At 35.4% G+C, this 22057-nt stretch overlaps 3 protein-coding genes across 5 annotated transcripts; 1 reads left to right on the top strand and 2 right to left on the bottom strand.

Annotated features, from left to right (window-relative positions):
* Positions 1-7918: 7918 nt before the first annotated feature.
* On the top strand, positions 7919-11166 carry LOC104597650 (uncharacterized). 2 transcript variants are annotated; one of them, XM_088891264.1, is made up of 2 exons: positions 7919-9966; positions 10477-11166. In XM_088891264.1, exon 1 carries the CDS (start codon positions 8263-8265, stop codon positions 9928-9930), a length of 1668 nt encoding a protein of 555 aa, XP_088747390.1. In that variant the 5' UTR covers positions 7919-8262; the 3' UTR covers positions 9931-9966; positions 10477-11166. The 2 variants fall into 2 exon arrangements, with proteins under 2 accessions (XP_088747390.1, XP_010257622.1); XM_010259320.3 differs by lacking the exon at positions 10477-11166 and having other exon boundaries at positions 7919-8097; positions 8209-10212.
* On the bottom strand, positions 10601-13360 carry LOC104597649 (cytokinin riboside 5'-monophosphate phosphoribohydrolase LOG8-like). Of its 2 annotated transcripts, none has more exons than XM_010259318.3 (7): positions 13185-13360; positions 12991-13088; positions 12772-12802; positions 12572-12671; positions 12388-12458; positions 11436-11579; positions 10601-10926 (listed from the first exon to the last, which is right to left on the bottom strand). In XM_010259318.3, the coding sequence occupies exons 1-7, from the start codon at positions 13278-13280 to the stop codon at positions 10849-10851; spliced, it is 618 nt and encodes a 205-aa protein (XP_010257620.1). In that variant the 5' UTR covers positions 13281-13360; the 3' UTR covers positions 10601-10848. The 2 variants fall into 2 exon arrangements, with proteins under 2 accessions (XP_010257620.1, XP_088747391.1); XM_088891265.1 differs by having other exon boundaries at positions 12991-13082; positions 13185-13332.
* Positions 13361-18962: 5602 nt separating this feature from the next.
* On the bottom strand, positions 18963-21238 carry LOC104597651 (uncharacterized). Its single transcript, XM_010259322.3, has 3 exons — positions 21079-21238; positions 20859-20982; positions 18963-20528 (listed from the first exon to the last, which is right to left on the bottom strand). The coding sequence occupies exons 1-3, from the start codon at positions 21115-21117 to the stop codon at positions 19258-19260; spliced, it is 1434 nt and encodes a 477-aa protein (XP_010257624.1). The 5' UTR covers positions 21118-21238; the 3' UTR covers positions 18963-19257.
* Positions 21239-22057: the final 819 nt, after the last annotated feature.

Below are 22057 nucleotides of genomic sequence, written 5' to 3'. Positions count from 1 at the left end.
TGGCTTTCATTTTTAGGAGAATATTAACTTATTTTAAGAAAAAATGTTAGTGACGTGGACCCTTTTGCTTTAGTATAGGGATATAGATACACATGAAAAAAATGATTTAGGCTGCTTATTATGCTTCAACATAATAGTAAAATTCTAGAAAACACCATCTAAGATTTCAAGTGATTAGCCAAAACCCTAGATTCTAGGTGAAATTTGATCACGTTTCGCTGAGCTATCTGGTTCGATTCCTCGGGTCCATATACTCGTTATCCTTTGAGCAAGTGTGCCATCAAGGCCCACATCCATTACTTAACCAAATGCTTGCTTAAACTAATCACATTCTTAATGACTATTAACTCAATTAACCATCCTAAGGAACAAACAATGAGAGTGATACTTGGCTATGTTTGGTTCCGTGTGCATTTATTGAAAAAATGCCACCGCATCAGCATGTCACATAGGTGTTGGCGTTTATTATGCATGAAACCAAGTAAACAGTAAAAAACATAAATGCTTAGACTTATGTGCATGAAACATTTGAGGAAATGTCAAATTTTTATCTCCCCTAATGCCCAATATTTCTTGAAATGAAATGATTATGTGGTATATACTAATCTTAGGTGGAAAATAAGAATCGTTTAAAGTAATGTCCAACCAAACAATAAAAGAAGAAACGTTTAAAATAAAATTTTTCAAATAAACATTTAAAGCAATAAATGATTCATTTATAAATGCCCATGGAACCAAATACATACAAAATCATCATCATCATCATCTCCAACTTCAAAGAATTAAGAGAACTCTACAACTCAAAGAATTTTGCAACAACTCTGTTACTCAGAGAAGTCTTAACTTCAGCATTGGTGTTGGATTGAAGGTCTTTGGTTCAACCAACTTCCAATCAGTTTGTGTATTATCTCTATTTTTTCAATAGTTTTTAGTTAGTAAATTCCTTGGTTTATACTTATTTCATTCTCATTTTATGGTTGCTTCAATTACTTTATAGTAGTTCTTTGTTATTTCAATCTTTGTTTTAATGATCGCCGACCAGCGGCAATCGTTTATGGCTAGCCTTATGGCACGGTGCTAATAGGATAGATTTAGTTTATACTCGGTCGTCAGGTTACAGAACCTGTTGTGGCCATTCGACGTTTATTGTTTTAATGATTGCCAAACACCGACGATCATTTATGGCTAGCCGTTGTGGCTTTCTGTTTATAAGATAGAGTTCATGCTCAGTGTTCAGTTTACAGGAAAGGCTATGGGCAGTCGATGACGTGTTTTTGTTCTTCAAAATTTTTGTACTTTTTATTCTTCATTTCTTAGTTTTTTCATTCTTGTTATGTTTAAGTTACTATATTTTGGTTGAAATGGGTGAAAACCATCCATCTGCTGGCAGTTGATGCCTGTTGCAGTTTTGAATTCGTCGTTGTATCGAGCGATAGAGTGCATTGTTCAGGTTAAGAAGATGACCTAATTTGTTAATTGGGTCGGGTCGGGTCGGGTTGACCCAGATTACACGTGTTGAATGCATTCAAACCCATAACTGCTAATTTTAAATCCCGACAATTAATTACTCAAATTTAATAACGAAATTAAAATCATTATTTAATATTCTTATTACTCAATTATAACTAATTAATTATTTTGTTGACATTAATTACAGCTATTTAATTAATTAATACTAATTAATTACTGATAATAATTAATTACTTATTGTTAACTAATTACTTATTTTTTCAATATTTAATAAATAATAATAATTATAATAGTATAATCATTACTATTACTATTATTAATATGATTGTAATAATATTATTATTACTGATATTATATTTAATAATATCTCATTATTAATTCGGATTGATAATAAATTCAAGATAATTAATAAACTATATTTTCAAACTTATTAAAAATATATTAATTAAAAATGAAACTTATTAAAACTATCAATTCTTCAATATTTTTTAAACTATATTAATTAAAAATATATTATTACTTCATTAATTAAACAAAAAATGAATTACAACAAATTAATAACTTAATAACAAAAATTAATGAAAATAATAAATAATTACCGAAAAAAATGCAACTTATTAATTCGGACTGATAATAAATTCAAGATAATTAATATGAATTAATATATATATTAATTCAACTATTCAATATTTTTAAACTATATTATTTAAAAAAGCATTATTGCTTCATTAATTAAAAATAGATTAATTACAACAAATTATTAACTTAATAACAAAAATTACTGAAAATAATGAAGCATATTAAGTCGGACTGATAATAAATTCAAGATAATTAATAAAGATTTTTAAAACTTTCAATTATTCAATATTTTTAAACTATATGAATTAAAAAGACATTATTATTTCATGAATTAAAAAAATAATAATTTCAACAAATTAATTACTTAATAACAATAATAATAAAATTATTATTATTTCTACTACTACTATTATGATTGTAATGTTATAATTACAAAAAATTAATTACTTAATAATAATAATAATAATAATATCATTATTAAATATTTGTACTCCTTCCAAACTGAGCCTAAAGAGTATATGGAACATCTGAGCTAATTGGTTTAATCCACCCTGTTTGGGGGTTGTGAGTAGTGACACCTCCCCTCCGCTGAAGTTTCATTTGCAATAAAGACCCCACCTTGAACTTTCACTTTCAGATAATACTTTGCCCCCTCCAAAGTGCTTGTTTAAGCAACTCTAAATCCCCAAACTGCCCATTCCTTAATTTGTGGGATTATGTTGCCCTTTCTCTTGTATATTTGTATAAACCCTTTATTTTTGTTTCTTTCTTCTTTCTTGCAATGAGAAATTTGTCCAATAATTAAAGTGGGTGAAAAAAAGATAATGTGTTTTTCTCTTCCTTGCCATTTTTTGTCATTTTGAAATGTCATCCTCTCATCCATATGATCTTGAAAGGGCATTTTAGTAAATTAACTTTCTCCATCAATCCGATTAACGATTAACGGAGAGGGGGCAAAGCATTGGAATTTGAAAGTTTAGGAGACTCCTTGCTGCAACTGAAAGTACAGGAAGCTTAGTGTCACTACCCCAAAGCACAGGGTGGTAATCTACAATTTACCATTCTGTTTGCCAGATTCTTTAATTGACATTATTAACAAAACGTGCAGGTTCACACATTCAAGAAAGCACTGATCCCAAGTAGAATGATATATTGATAAAACAAAAACCTCCTTATATCCCGGAGTTGGACGATCCATGAAGTGCGGGTTTAATGGGATTTAGAGATCTTCCATACGGGTATGTAAATATTTGCTGGATCATCTTCTGTCTCTGAGGGGCAAGGACCTGTTAAAAGATTTTCCTAAGATCAAGATGCATTCATCCAAGCTAGAGAGACTGTTTCAGCTTGGTTTGGTTCGATCTAAATCGAGCTCCAAACCAAATTCAAGCTTAATATATAGATTCGTTTGTTAATAGAGCTCGATTCATAAGGCTCCTGTGCCTAATCAAGTATACATATGTATATATGTATATAGGGTGTCAACTTTGCTCGGCACCTCAGTTGCTGAGGAAGACCTGCAATCAGAGGTAACCTAGCTCAAACTTCTAAATTTTTTGATTCGAATTCGAATAATCAGATATTTGACTCGACTCGAACCCCCCTATCCCAAATCCAGATAAGAGCTTGTAGATAAACACACTAATTATGTTAATTATTAGGAGTATTGAAACAATACCACCTCAGTGACAACATTAATTTTTAGCTAGCTAGGTTTGTACCACTAACAGTACACATGTACATAGATTTATTTATACATTTCACAGTTAAGGCTGCAGATAGAGAAGGGGGAAGTCCAATGGTTAGACATAAATGGTTGAGAATGGCCATACCAAATTTATACCACCCTGATTTTTATTTCTTCTCCCGATCAAGCTAATATATGTATAATGGATCTGCACTAGACTAGATTGATTTATGTCAAATTAATTTTGTTTCTTTCGTGTTCTTAGTTTTCCATTGTATTAATTTGACTTTTGGTGGTGCAGGAGAATGGCCTATCCAAGAAACTATGTGTATTGGATTGATCGACTTCTTCCGCGTTGGATGTCTCATATTCAACAAAACCTTACTTTTAGATTCACATCTTTATCTGCTTCACTTGGAGGTAATTAATTTATCAGAAAAGAGGCTATACCAACTTGCATTGGATATCTGTTAGTATTAATTTATCATGAACAAAATATAAGCATCTCAGCCTATTTCTTAGTTCTTCACTAGGTGAGCCATTTATATTTGTCCTTTTGTATCTCTTTTTCGTTAAATATAAAGTACTTGTCATGCATTTGCAGTAGGCTCCACAGATCTGGCTCAATAAGTTTACCTATACTAAGCCTTTTGGGGGTATTTTAATTTTTCTCTACTGCCTGCTGTGTTGATGAATTAGAACTTAGAGAGGAGAAACTCTTTTCTTCAGATACTAGCTAGAGGTATAAAGATATGGTTGTACCTCCAGTTGAGAATATAATGAAATTTCACAGGATCGTCTGTTGAAATAGGCACAGATTGCTGAACCATGTTAATTCTTGTCTCTTCTGTTTTTTATTTGCAATGAACCTTGTTGTTAATATAATTGGAGTTTACTAGCAGTAACTTTGGGTTATAGTTGATTTCCAAAACAAAGCATTGTGGCTGAACATTATTACGGCCAGTTTGCTTCATAGTCGGAATTGGAATGGTCCATTCTCATAGTCTGTTTGGTTCAGACAGAAATGAGAATGAAAGTTAAAATCAACAGCAATGGGATTTCATTCTTAAGGGAGGGGCAGGGAATGGCCAATTCCTCAAATGAGGAAATGCCATTTCAAAAGGAATGGAAATAGGATTCCAATTCCATCCAACCAAACAGTTGGAATCTTAATAGCCCATTCCGATTCCAGCTTATTCCCACAAATCAAACGGGGCCTTAATTTTCTTTCAGGGAAAATCCATGTACAAGTATACTGTAATATTAAGGAAATTAATTTACCTGATCATCTACAAAAAAAAAAAAAAAAAAAACTTTGAAGAATTGAGGAAATTTTTCTGTTAGTTGGTGTTTTCTGAAGTGATTGGATTGGTAAAAGTGGTTTCATTTCTCATATTTGGAGTTAGAACCTTTGTGTTTTTCTATGTAGGAGCGTAAAATACATGAGATTGGGCCATCCAATTGGAAAAAGGCTTGTTTTGTGCCAACAAAGTCAGATGGCCATGTCATTTCCTTCATATAATGGTTGACAAAGTACTCGGGTGGTCGGTCAAGTTGATTGGGCAGCCAAGTTCGACGGATCCCTTCCCCCAACACCTCCTAAAGAGCAGTTTAATGGACAGGTAATAATTAACTTACCATGTATATGTCCATTATAGATACATAGATGCACACATCTAATCTAAATGTGAGCTCTTGGAGCAAGGGAACATGATGTAGTGAGCTTTTTTTATATAACGATTTTGATAGTTTAAATATCGTTTGGTTGGAAGTACATTTTTTTTCATGAAGATGATATTTGAGTAGGCAAAAAAAAAAGGTGAGAAGCTCCATTTTTAACTTCCCAAAATAAACTTGAATGGAATTTCTTGCGTCTTGTCAAGGTCGAGTTTTTAGTGGAAAGATCTTCTTCCAACCAAATGGAGAAAGATTGAAAATTGAGTTTTTGGGCTTCTAAAAAGCTGATAGCCCACTTGAAAAGATGCGCCAAACAAGGCAACCAGTGTGAGCTTGTCTTACCCTGCCAATCCCAAGTCCAAATAAAGGAAGTGATGTGTAACAGGTTGGCAGCCTGTATTAAAACTTTTACCAAACTCTCATGTTCATAGATGCATAGATCCTGATTTGTCTTTTCGTACTAGATATTTGAAAAAAATGAAGAAAAAAAGATTCATTTAGCCAACCCCATATATATAATTGGGTAGTTGCGACAAGGGTTAGATGATGATGTATTTATGTAAATATGTTGATACATAGAGCTACATGGTATTAATTACTAGATACTATATATATGTTCACATGGATGATTGAGTTGTTGGCCTTATTTTGCCGCAGGCAGTGGTCTCATGTGGTGAACTGCCGTGGTGCACTGAAGGGTCTCAAAGTGCTGGAAGTAGTCCTGCAAATTACTTGTATTGCTTTGATTGGGATTGTTGCAGCCATCAAGCAGAGCATGCTCTGATTACGTCCACCATTGCACAGACTAGAGTGGTTTCTGTGGCAATTCTATTCTGTGCTTTGCATCTTCAAGGTGGCTCTCACATTTCATGTACAAAGAATTTCTATTTCCATGATTACAACCATGCATTCGTATGAGATGGCCATTTCACTAATTGATCATATTCATTGATGTGCAAACATATATACCCTTACATCACCAAAACTTCATACACCTTGCCCCTCCATTTGTGTACTGAAATTAAGCTATTAGTGTTTAGTAGCTATGGTATGGTTGAGTTAGAAAGACTAAAATTAATACTCTCACCTCTTTTACAATATCTGCAACATATTTAATCATTTTCTTGAAAGTCTTCCAACCAGTTATAGAGTAATCAATTCCAATTACTAAACCAATAATGGTCAATTGGTCATCCAGTGGGCATTTATTTTGGTCATGTCAAGTGAAGAATGACTATTTTGGTCATGTCAATTATTCAGACGTCAGTCATTAGGAGAGGTTTTCAGAAAGCGCCGTCAAGGATTAAAATGTCCATGGGGGGGCATATCTTCTCTCTCTATATATATATACGTGGATACATTTTTTAAAAAAAAAAAAGTATTTAGAACTTTGGAGGTCTTTTCCCAATTCCTTAGTTTGTAGAAAATAAAGAAGCAAAGTATCGATCATGTCGCTATGAAGGTTATAATATCAATGAAATGAATTGCATTTGATGATACCTAGCTAAAAAACAAGGTTTTGATGGCGTAAATTCCACTCCAACAACTCTGAAAGTTACATGTTAACTTCCATTAATGCGTTACCAAAACCTTTACTTTCACGTTAATAAAAAGGGAGAAGAAGAAGAAGAAAACGCTGCCTCGTTTCCCTGGTTCTGCTGCCAACACAAATGTGCCACCCTGGTTATGTGGAGTATGGATCTAGTTGAGTTCCAACTCGTACAGCATCCCAACAACCAATCCCTTGTCCTTCGTGGTGACCGGTGTGACGTTCTCAATGTACAGCTACAGTGGGTGTTGGGACCAGATCCGGACTCGGTTACGTGACCAATTAGAATTTAACACAGTAGTGTTCCATTATTCCATCCATATAAAAGACCTACAATGATGTGGGTTGTGTACGCTTGGGTTCACACATGATTGGTCACGTAGCTTGTGTTCGCAGCAGTAAGCAACCGACACAATTCCTGGTGCCTGCTGCCTGCTGCCCACGTTATAGTTATAGTGTAGAACCGTAGAAAATTCAGGCGGATGACCAAGGACTCTTACGTACCAGTTCTGGAAGCTCGGTAATGCCAACTCATTAATAAATACAACCCTACCATGACCTCGTATTGTAGACTTGTAGTGGCCAGTGGCCTGCGTTACTGCGTTAGCTCATTTGGACTCAACACTCAAAGTTGGCCTGGGCCTGCCCTAAACCCGCCCGGCCCAGGTCTATAAACCGACACTAAGCAGTAAGCACTAACAGATTGGATTTGAAAGTTGAACTCGCTACGCTTGAGGCTTGAAAACCATTCGGTAGTTACTTAAATCCCAACTTTACAAGAAATGCACGTAAGCAACGAGCTTCTGCAACGCTTGGGTATTTCGCCTTAAAAATTTGGTGGGAGTGGGACTCGTTACCTAATTTTTCAGTTTTGTTTGCTTGCGTGTCTTCTTGTTGTTTGTGCACAGCGTTGCAAAACTCGTTTTATTGCTTAGGACGGACGGGACCGTCGGCTCATCACATCACAGTCTGCAACTCTACACTCTCCTTACTCTCTCTCTCCCCTGCTGTGAATTGTGATTCTCTCCTAAGTCCTACCTTCCAACAAAACCTTTAAAAAAAAAATAGAAAGAGAAAAATCCACAGAAAAAATTTTGGAACGTTTTGTACCCACAGATCTAAGGTAATGTGAGTGGTAAGCAACCGAACCAACCCCAGAAATTTCTTACTTGGTTTCATTCATTTTTCTTTCCTGGTTCTCTTTCCACTTGAATTCATCTTCATCTTCTTCTGCTTCTATTTGAAGATCTAGCTGACATTCCGGAATTAGGCTTCTCTTCTCGCAAATCCTTAAACGTCCATGAAAGAAACGAGTTCGACAGACCCAATAGGGCAGAACGTCATAAAACTCATCAGCAATGTCTGCTTCTCCGTCTTCGTCTTCTCTGTGCTTGTATTTACCGTAATCGCCATCACGTACCAACCTCCCGACCCCTGGCTCGAGTCCTCCAAGGCCCTCACCAGGGCATTCACTGAGGTCGAGAACGCCACCTTCAAAACCGACACTTCAGTCCTCACAACCGGCGAAGATCTGGTCGCTGTCTCCCCTGCTGCAGCACCACTCGCGGCTCTTCCAATAACGGAAGCTGTAGTCGAGAAAAGCGAGGAGAAACTGAAGAACTCAACCCCCCCTGTATCCAGCTGTGGAGAAGCTGTGAATTGTTCGGATCCGCGTGTTTTGGTTGTGATTGAGAAGTTCAATCTCAAGGTCTTCAAGTCAATTGTGTTCTTGGATTATCAGACACCGGTTAACGGGTCGAAGCCCAACGAGTGCGACGTGGCTTGGAGGTTCCGGAACAAGAAGGAGAAATCTTGGCGCAAGTACAGGGACTTCAGGAGGTTTAGAATCGGCGTTAAAGAGGACTGTAGCTATGTGGTTGCCGGCGCAGGCCGATGGCATTCTGGGATCAATGCAAGGCGACAGAGGCCTAAGTTGAATTCGACACTGAGCACGGGAGGTCCTAAGAATCCAAATCCTCCACCGGTTCGCGACGACGAGATCAATGACACGATCCCGACGGTTGGATCCGAAGTTGCATTCTCGAAGGGAAGGTACTTGTACTACTCGCGTGGAGGGGATTATTGCAAGGGGATGAACCATTTCCTGTGGAGTTTCTTGTGTGGTCTAGGAGAGGCGCAGTTCTTGAATCGAACATTTGTGATGGATCTAGGTATGTGCTTGTCTGCACAGTATAATAATCCGAGTGGAATGGATGAGGAGGGGAAGGATTTCCGGTACTATTTTGATTTTGAGCATCTTAAGGAGGAGGCTTCAATTGTTGAGGAAGGCGAATTTCTCAGGGATTGGAGGAAATGGGATAAGACCCGTAAGAAGAAGATCCCCGTTAGAAAGGTTGCAAGCTACAAGATCACGCCAATGCAGCTTAAAAAGGATAAGAACACGATTATATGGAGGCAATTCGATGCACCAGAGCCAGAGAATTACTGGTACAGAGTTTGTGAAGGGCCGGTTGCGAAGTATGTGCAGAGACCCTGGCATGCTGTGTGGAAGTCAAAGAGACTGATGAATATAGTTTCTGAGATTAGTGGGCGGATGGACTGGGATTTTGATGCAGTTCATGTTGTCCGAGGAGCGAAAGCACAGAATAAGGAGCTCTGGCCACATTTGGATAACGATACATCTCCAGCTGCCCTCTTTGAGAAGCTCAAAGGGATGGTTCAGCCTTGGAGGAATCTGTATATTGCCACTAATGAACCCTTCTATAACTATTTTGATAAGTTGAGGTCTCAATACAAGGTCCATCTGCTTGACGATTACAAGGAGTTATGGGGAAATACCAGTGAGTGGTACAACGAGACCAAGCTCTTGAATGGTGGCAAGCCAGTTGAGTTTGATGGGTATATGAGAGTTGCAGTGGACACTGAGGTCCTGTACAGGGCAAAGACACGCGTAGAGACATTCTATAATTTGACCAAGGATTGCAAGGATGGTATCAATACGTGCTGACCCTTTCATGGAATTGATGTGGAGAATGGAAAAGTTGTAAGACTTCTTGGTCAATTTCTCAATGTTTTATTTTCTTTATTCAATTTTGGGGTTAACATATTGAGAAGATCCTTTGCAGCCTATTGAGTTGTTTGCATTACTCATTTGCCCACCACATTGTTTGTATCTAGTTTGCTTCTGTATGATATGTTTTAACAGTTTTCACAATTGAGTTTCTTTTGATTTATATCCATTTATCTGTTTTTGAGATACTTTGAATGTGAGACAAAGTCCCTTCATCTATTTTTCTTTTCTGGCTATCTTTTTAAAGAAAAACAAGAGTAGAAATGCAAGATAAGTAAGGATTGATGATAAATTCAGGGTTATCTGGATCAATTCTTTTTACCTGTTCAGCACCTGTATGGGATTTTGAAAATTCATGTAGAAGAATGGATTGGTCAATGAGCTTGATTTACTACTCCTAGATCGCTTGCTGCTTTTGGTGCAGTGAATCCATCTATGAAGGATGGATTATATTGCAATTCACAATGCATATCTCTTTTTCAGGCTGTATCAGATGGGCCTACAGTGGCAGATTGAACTCGGTGGATGAATTTGTACATTACCTACTCATGAACATATGATACATTTGGAAGCTATGGATTTGAAATGACTGCAGTTGAATGATGAGTGGTTTCTTAATGTAATTAGTTCTCAAAGGTCCAACTTGACATTTCAAACCACAGGCTTTGTGCTTCCTTCACTTGACTCATTATTTGGCAAATACAGAACAATCTCTTCCACTCTCAGCCTTCCCTCAGTTTCAAGTTTTGGTCGGTTTTTGTAATCTGAAGTACAAACTCTTGTACTAAGATTGAATAAATGAAGTACAAAAGAAACAACAAATTTTCTTTGAAAGATTGCTGAAGGAAGTAGCGGCTACATTTTTGGCATGGTTGGTCCTACCACTTTCCAGCTTTTGGTTGGTGCAACTTGGTCATGAATTGGGATATATTCCTACACAAGCCATAAAGAGCAGTTAACAACAATAGAATACGGAGGATCAGACCTTTCAATCTTCACAGTTCCATCACATCTATACTATTTAAATCAACAGGGAGATTATTTAGGAACATATCTTCCATTGATATCCTTGGACCGATCAGCATAACTGCTGATGAGCCTACCTCTTGGGTGGGCCATAGTGTCAAGATTATACTAAGAGGATGAATATAAATACCAGATCAGTTTCCACAACTGCTTTTAGTTGCTTATTTGATTATAGTCGTTCACCAAATACTGGAATTATATTGGTAATATTTGTGTTTTCAATGCTTTTCATCAGATGGCTATTGTTTATTATACAAGTGTATTTCTTAGTTCAGCCTAATGAGGGGATGAAATATTCCAGAGTTGGTAATCGTAAATCATTGTGTAGAATCTTTGGATTTCAAAGAATAAACCAGGACAACCCTTGATGAGAATACAGTCAACAAAGTTTGATATTACTTGAAAAATGAGAATACCTCCATTTTCTGTATCAGTTCTCCAGGGGTCCTTGCAGAGATGACAATGTTCCTTGATGAAGGCTTTATAAAGCCTTCCTGGACACCTTTGTCAAACAGTCCAAGTAAGCAGTCATAGTATCCATCTGCATTTAAGAGACCCACCTGTATATGAAAGATCCAGAATTAGAAATACAATTAGAGGACCTCTGACCATGAGCTGTCTTTTTATTATTATAATTATTATTTGTTGTTATAGTATTCATAAGTGAACGAAAATTATATATGGTTCAACCTACAAGTTTCTGGGTCATGCTGAACACTGTGAAAAGTCTACTACATTCAAGATGCAAAGGTAGAGCTGAGAAAAAAATGGGTCAGGGGGGAGCATTATCTGAAGGAACATGGCCTATGGAGGAAGAGTGTCTGAATCGGCTATTTGAACCAATAGATGCTGTCTTTTGACAACAGGTAAGGAGTCTCAGTCACACAGGCCACAGCACATCAAACATGTTTGCTGTGGACCTCTGGCCTGATTTGCTTCTGATTCAGACTTTGGTACCATTTGCTTCTGATTTGCTGTGGACCTCTGGCCTGATTTTTTTTTTTTTTTTGTAATAATTTGTCCAATTTGTATGAACCCCTGTATTATAAGATATTTGCTTGATTGATGTAAGAGGAGGCATCCATCTTGAACACATTCTGGTTTCAAAGACCAAGTCAACCTGTATCGACTATTAAACACCTCCATTGTTGCTCATCCTCCTGGAGAGAGTAGTAAAATGCCCAACTTTACGCCTTGGACCAAGGGATTAAAAAAGACTTGACTGACTTAATTACAATATTGAAGCCCAACTTCCAACCATGTCTATTGGGATGCTAGCCATTGAAGTTTCAGATTTTTTTTAACTAATAAAAAAAGTGCTTTAAGTTCATTACTTACAGACGAAGAAGCAGAAACAGTAGAACTTACTGGTTTCTCGTGGATTCCAAGCTGAGACCACGTTATCATTTCAAGCAACTCCTCCATTGTCCCATATCCTCCTTCATTAATTTAATCACAATTATTAATGCTTGAATTGACTTTACCAGTAACACAGTTGTTATTTCATTTTGTTTTGAAGAAACTTCTTATTCACAATAGAAACGGAAGATACCTGGAAGCGCGATAAAAGCATCTGCTCTGCGAGCCATCTCAGCCTTGCGTTCATGCATATCCGATACAATCTGTACTTCACCCACTGCTTGTCCCGATATCTGATACCCAATTCCTCACCAATCACCACCATTTATAGAAGTAGAACCTTTAAACTGAAAATGTGATTGTGCGTGTATGTATGAGAGAGAGAGATTATACCTCAAGTGGAACAAGAGCAGCTGGGATAACTCTAGAATGCAAAAGAAGACTAATCAGAGAGGAAGACAGTAATGTGATGATATAATAATGCTGCCCACTATATCAGATTATTTCCTTTATCACAATACCAGCAATACTAATCGTATCACATCACTCAAGAGAAAGAAATCTAAAATCTACATCTGTTGATGAAGAAGAAATCAGTTCTTTTTCTCTTACCCAAGAACATGGCATCCACCTTTTAGAACAGCCTGGGAAACCAACCCCATAAGCCCAACGCTCCCTCCTCCATATACCAAATCTATCTTTCTCTGCACCTGTAAATGGCCATTAAATGATCCCCAAAACATGTACCCAATTTTTTTAAATGTCAAAAGAAAGAAAGTTAGAGAGAGCGAGAGAGGTCATCTTACAAGTTCTCTTCCAAGCTCAAGAGCTGCATCACTGAAAATCTGTCTATTCCCTGGTTTGCTCCCACAGTAGACACAAATCGTCTTGAACTTGCCCATGACCTCTTGGCCTCCAAACTCCGAAGTACTAAAGAAACAGAAAGCTACTCCGTCCTAAAAGTATGTCACCTCGTTGTCTCTCCTATATATTTGCCACATAAGGAGTTATTTATTACTTGCCACGAAAGGAGAAGTCTATTGCATGTGATATTGTTAGCGTGGTATGTGTTTAATTAATTCCCTGAGCTGCATGGACCCTGAAACCTGAATCAAGAAAAATTGCAAATAATAAAGTCAAACGAGATTCTCTCTTTCTTTACTATCCATCACCATTTTCTGTTTTCCACAGAATAGGGGCCCTTCTCCCTTCTTGGAATTGGAAATGGATTAAGAGTTGGTTTATAGTATTTTAATCAGGAGAATTGGATTGGAAAACACTCCGTGTATTTCTCCAAAATCTCTCATTTCAGGGACAGGTAGCTAGTCGCTAGAGCTCTCTCTCTTTCTCTCTCTCTAGTTACAACCACTGCTACCTTGCCCTTTCAAACCATTAAAACAATTTCCAAGGAAATTATTCTTAGCTTCTACTGTTTAGGTTTCAAGAGTCCTTTTTCAATTAATTAATCATAATCATCCATTGCTTTACCATGCTGATTTAGTTGTTTTAAATTCTAGATTTGCTTGTATCTTGCAAATGAAGGCAAATCTAACCTATAAATTTGATTAAATATGAAAGAGTTGGTTTATTCAAACAATCCTAATTGGAAAAGAAACATATGATTTAAGAACTTATGTTAATAAAACGATTTTTCCTCAATTATTCAGTCATAAATGCTAACTAGGGGGACCCGTGTGATGCAAGGGATTTAGCAAGGAAAGTGAAACAACCAATACTTATAACTAAGGAAAAAATGTAATGTTGTTTAAAATAATTAAATCTGTGTTTTAATAATTAATTACAAAAATGTTTTAGTAATTTAGTAATTTGGACTAATGATATTAATATTTTTAGCAAAAAATAATAATTATTGCTAATTACTTAATAAAATAATTATTTTTCCACATTATTTGTTAGTGTTCTGTTTTATTTATTTTGCTTTATTAATGATTAAATGTTTCAATTTTTTGTCAATATCACTTAAATATTTAAAATAATTAAATATCAGTAAATATATAAAGTTAGGCTATAGTCATAAGTAAATTAATCTAAGCCCAAATTCAAGGTTTAAGACTTTGGATTAGGCTTGGATTGATCCTCATCCTAACCCAACCGACTCAAGTTGCATGAATCGTAACATTCGAAATTGGACTAGACCAAAGTCACAAAACCAAGTGCACCCATGCATGCATTATTTTTAGGTTTTTTTAACTATTTTTAAATAATATTGAAGCCAAATGAACTATAAGGGATGGGCCACTCACATTGTGTAGCCTGATGAATTGAAAATTTAAAAATTTCGGGTTTAACAGTTTTTAAGATTGCTTGGCCTAACCTAGCCCACACCCTAAGTATAATAATATTTTTATAGGTTTACAGGATTGCCCATGTTAATTATAAAACTATGATTTTTTTACAAATTAAAAATTTTATTTAATTCTAGTTTAATATAAAATATATATATATATATATATGTATGTATTATAAAACTATTTATGTATGTATGTATGTATGTATTAATACGAAATTTGTTATCTAAATATTATAACATTTCTATATATTTTTGGTTTGGTTTTTGGTCAAACCGAATTTTAATAATATATACTCTATTATATATATTATATATTATAAAATATATATTGTGAAACAAATTTAATTATATTATATATTATATGTCACATATTATATATTATATATCATATATTACATATAATAATAGAAATTTTGATTAACCGAATTTATAATTCTAAAAACTAAAACCAAAAACGGATTTAACCAAAAAAAAAACAAACAAACAAACAAACAAACAAAAATACAGAAACCAAAATATTTACTATTAGGAAATATAAATTAGTTTATTAATTTATTAAATTATTACTAAACTAATATAATATTAGTTTATAAAAGTATACTGAAAATAAGACATTTTGTGTACAGATTGGGTTTCAGGCTTTATATAAGGTCTGGGCTCGAGCTAAGATCTAGGCCCAATGGTTAGCTCGGGCTCGGGCTTAGGCTCGCACATTTTTTATTGATAAAGAGGCTTATGTTAATTATTAAGCTATGATTTTTTACAAATTAAATTTTTTATTTAATTCTAGTCTAGTATAAAAATATATATATATTAGTATAAAATTTGTTATTTAAATATTATATAATAATATTTACCATATATACATATAACTTCCAAGTTGAACTTATTAGGGTTGCTTAGCTTGGGGCCTATCCACTAAAGCCATCTTTGGACTCCAAAAGTTTGATACCCAATTAGACTTCGAATCTTATTATCCCTGATAATGTGTAGGCATGGTGCATATCTCAACTTGACCTAACTCAAAAGAAAATAGTTGCTTGAGCCTTCAAGTTTATAGATCTAATCAGGTTATGCTAAGTTATAATGGTTTGTTACTTATTATTAGTAATTATTAAAATAAATTATTAAATTACTGTATTTATTTAAAATACAACAATTTCTAAAAAAAAATCATGTTTTTAGAAATATTGTTAATTTCTTGGCTAAAACTAGTTAAATGTAATTTTCTAGTAATTAATCATAACTTGTTGGTAATTATCAGTGTTTTTTGCAATAAAATACAATTAATTTAATTTTTATTTATTTTTAGTATTTTAGTTAAGCTTTAGGTTTTCAGAATTTTTGGATTTTCAATTAACTTAACTTTTTGTGTTTTTCATTATTATTCAGGAATTTTTGAATGTGAGTGTTTTTCAATAATTTCGAGTATTTTCAGCATTTATTTTTGCATATTAGTTACTACAAATTTAATTTGCATGTTCTCTCAGTAAAAATAAATTAAATAACTAAATAAATACCATAGTTAATAAAAATTACAACTAATTTTAAATTATTTCTGGCTTGGATATTTTTTAATAATTTTTGGTATTTTTAATAATAAAATACTATTAAATGTACTTTTTAATTATTTTCAGTAAATACCCTTATTAATATAAAATATTATTAATTTTAATATTTTTAAATTATTTAATGTTTTAATTATGTTTAGGTTTTTCAGAATTTTCCAGATTTTTAATTAATTGTTGGTATTTTTTCATTATCATTCAGTAATTTTTGCAATAAAATACAATTAATAAAACATGTTTTGCATTTTAAATTTTCATTAATTTTTATCATTTTTAATGAGTTCATTATGCACAATAAAGGTCTCAACTCATAAAAATTATTAATTAATTAAGAATGCATTAATACAAAGTTATCTAATAATATTAATTAAACTATCAATTAATATTTTTATATTTAAATTTCTTATTTTTAATTAATTGTTGGTATTTTTTTAATATTATTTAGTAATTTTTGCAATAAAATATTATTAATAAAATGGGTTCTACAGTTTAAATTTGTATTAATTTTTATCATTTTTAATGAGTTTATTATGCACAATAAAGGTCTTAACTCATAAGTTATCTAATAATATTATTAAAGCTATCAATTAATATTTTTATATTTAAATTTCTTATTTTTATTAGCATTTATTAAGTTTGATTTTTAAGTGGAATTGAAAAACATTTTTAATATTTACTAAGTTTTGTTAATATTTATTTTTAATGAAAGTTTAGTTGATTTTAAATTAATAATTTTTTGATTGTTTAACCTGGACCTATTTATATTTTGGGTAAATTTCTTAAACTACGCTTATGACTTAGTTAATTGACTAAATATACCCTTACTGTTTGAAAATTGACTAACACTACCTATTCTGACAATTGACTAATACTTCCCTTAGTGTAAAGACGAGAAAGACTATTTTATCATTTATTCTTCTTCAAATTTTCAAAATAAAACAAAAAAAAAAGGGGGGAAGAAACTTCCCTTTACTCTCCCCTCCCCCTCCCCCTTTCCTGTTTCTTGTTCGTCATGACAGTCAACCATTCGGAGACGGAACCGTGGAACGCCCATGCCAGGTTGGGGGTTGCGAAGAAGGCCGCATAGCTCAAAGGAGGTGGACTACCAGAATTCATGAAAAGAAATTGTTTGTTTGACCTTTTTAATACCAGCAAGAGAGTTTTTACTTCCATTGTTTCTCTCTAGATTTCCGTAATCGACGTTCCTCTGGGTAGAAAAGATTCAAGAACTGCAAGCTTCAGCCTAGCAACCTCGAACCTACCTACTCCTGAACAGGGTCTTCTGAGTCTCATATCAAAGTTCCTGTATCCATGCCTCTCAGTTACAGATATGGTTGCTCTTGTAGGTAATGCCTGAATAATCCTTTCGCCTGTATCTAATAATTAGTGTTGGATGGAGTAATTAATTAATAAAGCTAGCTGTTATCTGCAAATTTACAGGTGCACACACCATTGGCATGGCTCGATGCGTGAACTTCCGAGAGAGGATCTATGGAGACTTCCAGGAAACTGCAGGCAGTGATCCGCTCAGCGAGACGTATCTCAGCAGCTTGAAATCTACTTGCCCACCTACTGGGGCAGATGACAATATCGCTGCACTGGACTACCTTTCGCCTAACCTTTTCGAGGTGGCTTCTGAGTTATTCTCTATGATCCTTCAAGCCAACTCAGATCAGCCGTTCATGGCATCCTCGAACGCTGCTGTCGCAAAATGGAGTGCTGGAAGGAAGGGTAACTCAGATCAGCCGTTCGATTTCGAGACAGTACGCTAGAGTTAATTCATAACCTTCTTCCAAAGGGGTAATATTGGATTTTAAAAATTTTATAAGTCACATGATATCACATGTGTACCAATTGTGACGGAATATAATATTAATGGATCTTAAAAACTTAAAAATACTCTAAGACAATATAATGTAAGGGTATAGTTAGTCAATTAGTCTAATAGTAAGGATAATTTAAAAAATTTATCCTTATATTATTTCTATTCTATCTCTCTTAAATGTAATAATAATATGTATTAAGAGGCTTTAAAAAAACGTAAAGATCTCCCTTTAATAGTATACAACTTTATTAATTTAATCAAGATAAACAACAATTGATTTTTATGCTTTTAAAACAAAAAAAAAAATGCAAAATAAAACTATAAAAATAAAAAAATAGATAAATAATTTCTCTTAAAGGAGAGAGATGCTGAAAGATAGATGATTAATAGTTTTGGTTTTCAACTAGTCCCCAAATTCACTCCACATCATTTAATAATGAACTAATGTCCAAAATTAATACTTAATAGAACGTTAGGTCCAAATCAAAAACAAAAAAGACTCATTGGCATAATGGTATTTTTGCTTTGTAATGAATCTAGAGAGAGCCTCTACCCCGAATTTAAATGCTCCGCTCTATGTATCCCTGTCCCAAACCCCGGCGGGGGTAAAATTTTACTCCATCCCCATCTCCGTGGGAACGGGGATCTTTGAATTTTCCCCACACCGCCCCGGTCATCCTTACTTGTACTTCATGCATGATTTCCACGGAGACACGAAATTAATAGAGGGAGGCCCTTCTCACTTCTCAGTTCTCCCTTGTTGGAATATGAAATGGATTTAAGTTGGTTTAATTATAGTATTTTTTAATTAGGGGAATTAATTCATTTTTTTCCTGAATTAATTTCCAGCCAAATTCTGAGCGTTGATATAATAATGATATACATCCAGAGAAACGTTAACCTTTCAACAGTAGTTGAACACAACACAAAACTACCTGAAACTTACAATCAATCCAACACAGGACAACAGAAGCAAGCAGCAAAGATTTATTTATTAATGGATCTGAGGTTATCCATTATTTCTTTTTGCTGCAGTGATGGATCGATCTGGCTATACAAAGTCATGCACATAACATAGTTACATAGGGGACGAGCTAGCTCTAGATGATTGTGAAATTAAGCTCAGATCGATCTTACTGGAACAAACTAACTAAACAAAAGCATACCGAAATTAATTAATTGAGTGGTTTGTGGCTGGTGGGAAACCAAGCAATGGTATCTTCTTGAAGGAAGTGGCAGATGGGAACAGTACTCGCAGGCTTAACCTTGAGTAATTGGAAGGCCAGATGGTGAGGGTTCCATCTGGATGTGTCAGTGTGGCACACGGCCACGGCTTTAGCAGCTTTACTCGTCCCGGTCCCATCATCATCACCACCAACCAACGGAACCATGTATGCCCTTGTGGCCTCAACCTTATGGCAGTAGTACACAGCATAGGCGTAGGTCAGGGCATGGCACACAACAGGGCTCCCAACTAGTTTTTCTAGGCCTGGACCCACAACGTACTTGTGCTTCTGCGTTTCCTCCTTACCAACACCAACCTCCGTCGACACGGCCTCAATATTCTTCCCAAGCTTTGATGTGCTGAAGTCGATCATCGATTCTAAAGATGTCACGCAGAGGTCATCTTTCTCCTCTTTAGCAGGTGCCTCGCACAGCTCCAGTGTCTCCTTCGTGGCCTCCGCCATTTTTGATTTTGGCTCGATCGACAATCGGTGTAGGATCTCGGGTAACTTGTTAGAAGAAAAGGGTATGGCGTCGGCGACTTGACGAGACAACAAGGTTTCTCCATTTGTAATTCCGGAGAGGTCCAGGTTCATTTTTGTGCCAGAGTGCAAGTTTTCCTCTAAGAAGAAAAAATCAACATCTCCATCAAGATGGAGTTGATCCTTATAGTTGGTAATCTTATATACCTTCGCCTGACTTGGAAGCACTGTTTTGGTATCAGCTGTATACACCTTCGCCTGTGTTGGTAGTTTAGTTTTGGAAGTTGGGTATACCTTGGCCTGTGTTGGAAGCACAGTTTTGGAGTCTGGGTACACTTTGGCCTGCGTTGGTAGTTTAGTTTTGGAGGCTGGGTATACCTTGGCCTGTGTTGGAAGCACAGTTTTGGTATCTGGATACACCTTGGCCTGTGTTGGTAGCTTAGTTTTGGAGGCTGGGTATACCTTGGCCTGTGTTGGAAGAACAGTTTTGGAGTCTGGATACACCTTGGCCTGCGTTGGAAGGACAGTTTTGGAGTCTGGGTATACCTTCGCTTGTGTCGGAAGCACAGTTTTGGAGTTTAGGTACACCTTCGCCTGTGTTGGAAGCACAGTTTTGGAATCTGGATACACTTTGGCCTGTGTTGGAAGGACAGTTTTGGAGGCTGGGTATACCTTCGCTTGTGTTGGAAGCACAGATGTGGAGTCCAGATACACCTTGGCTTGTGTTGGCAGCTTTAGATCTGCAAACGGCAAAACCAACCAACAGTAGCAGGATCAAAGTTTATTAACATCAACAAAATCCAAATAGGCAATAGCAATAGAGTCCGGATCAGATCAGATCCTCACAACACCTCCTAACCGTATCTTATATTATTATTATTCATTATTCATGGGAAATGTTTCTAATATACAGCTATAGCAGGATGGGGCTGTGAAATGGGTATGAGAATTGAGATGCATTATGTCATAGCAACACCCATCCCAATATAATAGAGTTATTAAAACAAAACAAAACCATACTTAAATTAATTAGAAAAACAAGTGGATATATATATATATAGGGAAACTACGAGGCCGTAGTTGACGCTGGATTAGTTTTGGCATGGGTGTGTTGGTTGATATCGACTTCCAGTAAACTTCAGAAGGTAGGGCAGCATGGCTTACTACCATAACTGCTGCAAGTGCGAATGCGAGCTGCATATATAAATTGTTGTTGGGTAAGCTAGAATTATATATTATATTGAAGGAGATTAAAAAAAAAAAAAAAGAATTAAAACAAGATAAGCTCACCGGAAGAAAAGCAGAGATAGGTGAGAAGCGGAGCTCCATTTAAAGGCCTGATACTTTAATTTACATGGGAAAGAAGAAAATATGGGCTGCAATTTATAGTTGCAATCCTTTATCCTTGGGTAGTAAGATTACTAAGGACAACATAAAAGGCGGCCCTCGGCTGGTCGGGCCAGTCAAGTCCATGTCTGGTAGGCAAACGGAGTGTATATCGAGACCACTTTTTGGCTTTTTGGGGTACCTCAGACCACTTCACATTCATTCTTACAACAGGTGTCAGATCTCCTATTCACAAGAATTCTACCAATACCTATTCATATGACACTACAACTGTATATTGAGAATATTTCCCGTATTTACATGCTATTGTTCATGGGGAGATGTTCCCAATATGCAGTTGTAGTGAACGTGATTTAGTGTGGGTAGGATTCCTATGAGTAGGAGATATAGTCTCATAAGTAAAATGTTTTATGTAGTTTACTCAATCTGCTCACCAAGTGTGCCTATCAGTTCCTCTGGACAGCCAGTGCACCCCCAATGTTCATCTCTTCCATGTATTAGGAACATCTTCCCATGACAAGTATGAGAGATGTTCCCAATATACAAAAGGGATGGGCTATGGAGTGCATTCAGCCAGCACATCCCAACTATGTATTAGAAATATCTCAGGGGGGTTGGAATGTGTTTTGTTGATAAAAGATTATATCCCGACTCGAATAAGAATCACCTACGTACAGTCATACACCAAAAATTTATGCATGATTTTTTTAGTTAATTGAAGAAAAACGGAGCGTTGCATGTAGCTTTTTTATCTTCTTTCAGTTAACGTACTCAGTGTATGTTGTCTTTTGTGCGAGTTAATTCATACTTCCATGGTAGAAAAATTCATTTAGGCTATGTTTGGTTTGAAGGAAATGGTAGAAAAACCTATACAAGGTCTATAAAGATTTTTTTTCATTTTCCTACTTTTTCCCCTAAAAAC

The sequence above is a fragment of the Nelumbo nucifera genome, chromosome 7 (genome assembly GCF_055504915.1).
Source record: "Nelumbo nucifera cultivar China Antique chromosome 7, China Antique-T2T, whole genome shotgun sequence".
NCBI classification, from domain to species: domain Eukaryota; kingdom Viridiplantae; phylum Streptophyta; class Magnoliopsida; order Proteales; family Nelumbonaceae; genus Nelumbo; species Nelumbo nucifera.
The sequence above is the reverse complement of the archived record's forward strand: the minus strand, read 5'-3'. Positions and strand labels throughout refer to the sequence as shown.

Excerpts from the sequence above, each read along its gene's own strand:
- LOC104597651 (XM_010259322.3), bottom strand. The coding sequence starts at position 21,117 with ATGGAGCTCCGCTTCTCACCTATCTCTGCTTTTCTTCCG. Across the intron at positions 20,983-21,078 it reads CTATCTCTGCTTTTCTTCCG|CTCGCATTCGCACTTGCAGC; the intron begins GTGAGCTTATCT and ends TTATATATGCAG. Across the intron at positions 20,529-20,858 it reads CCAGCGTCAACTACGGCCTC|ATCTAAAGCTGCCAACACAA; the intron begins GTAGTTTCCCTA and ends TGCCGTTTGCAG.
- LOC104597649 (XM_010259318.3), bottom strand. The coding sequence starts at position 13,280 with ATGGGCAAGTTCAAGACGATTTGTGTCTACTGTGGGAGCAAACCAGGG. Across the intron at positions 13,089-13,184 it reads TTGAGCTTGGAAGAGAACTT|GTGCAGAGAAAGATAGATTT; the intron begins GTAAGATGACCT and ends GGCCATTTACAG. Across the intron at positions 12,672-12,771 it reads CTGCTCTTGTTCCACTTGAG|ATATCGGGACAAGCAGTGGG; the intron begins GTATAATCTCTC and ends ATTGGGTATCAG.
- LOC104597650 (XM_088891264.1), top strand. The coding sequence starts at position 8,263 with ATGAAAGAAACGAGTTCGACAGACCCAATAGGGCAGAACGTCATAAAA.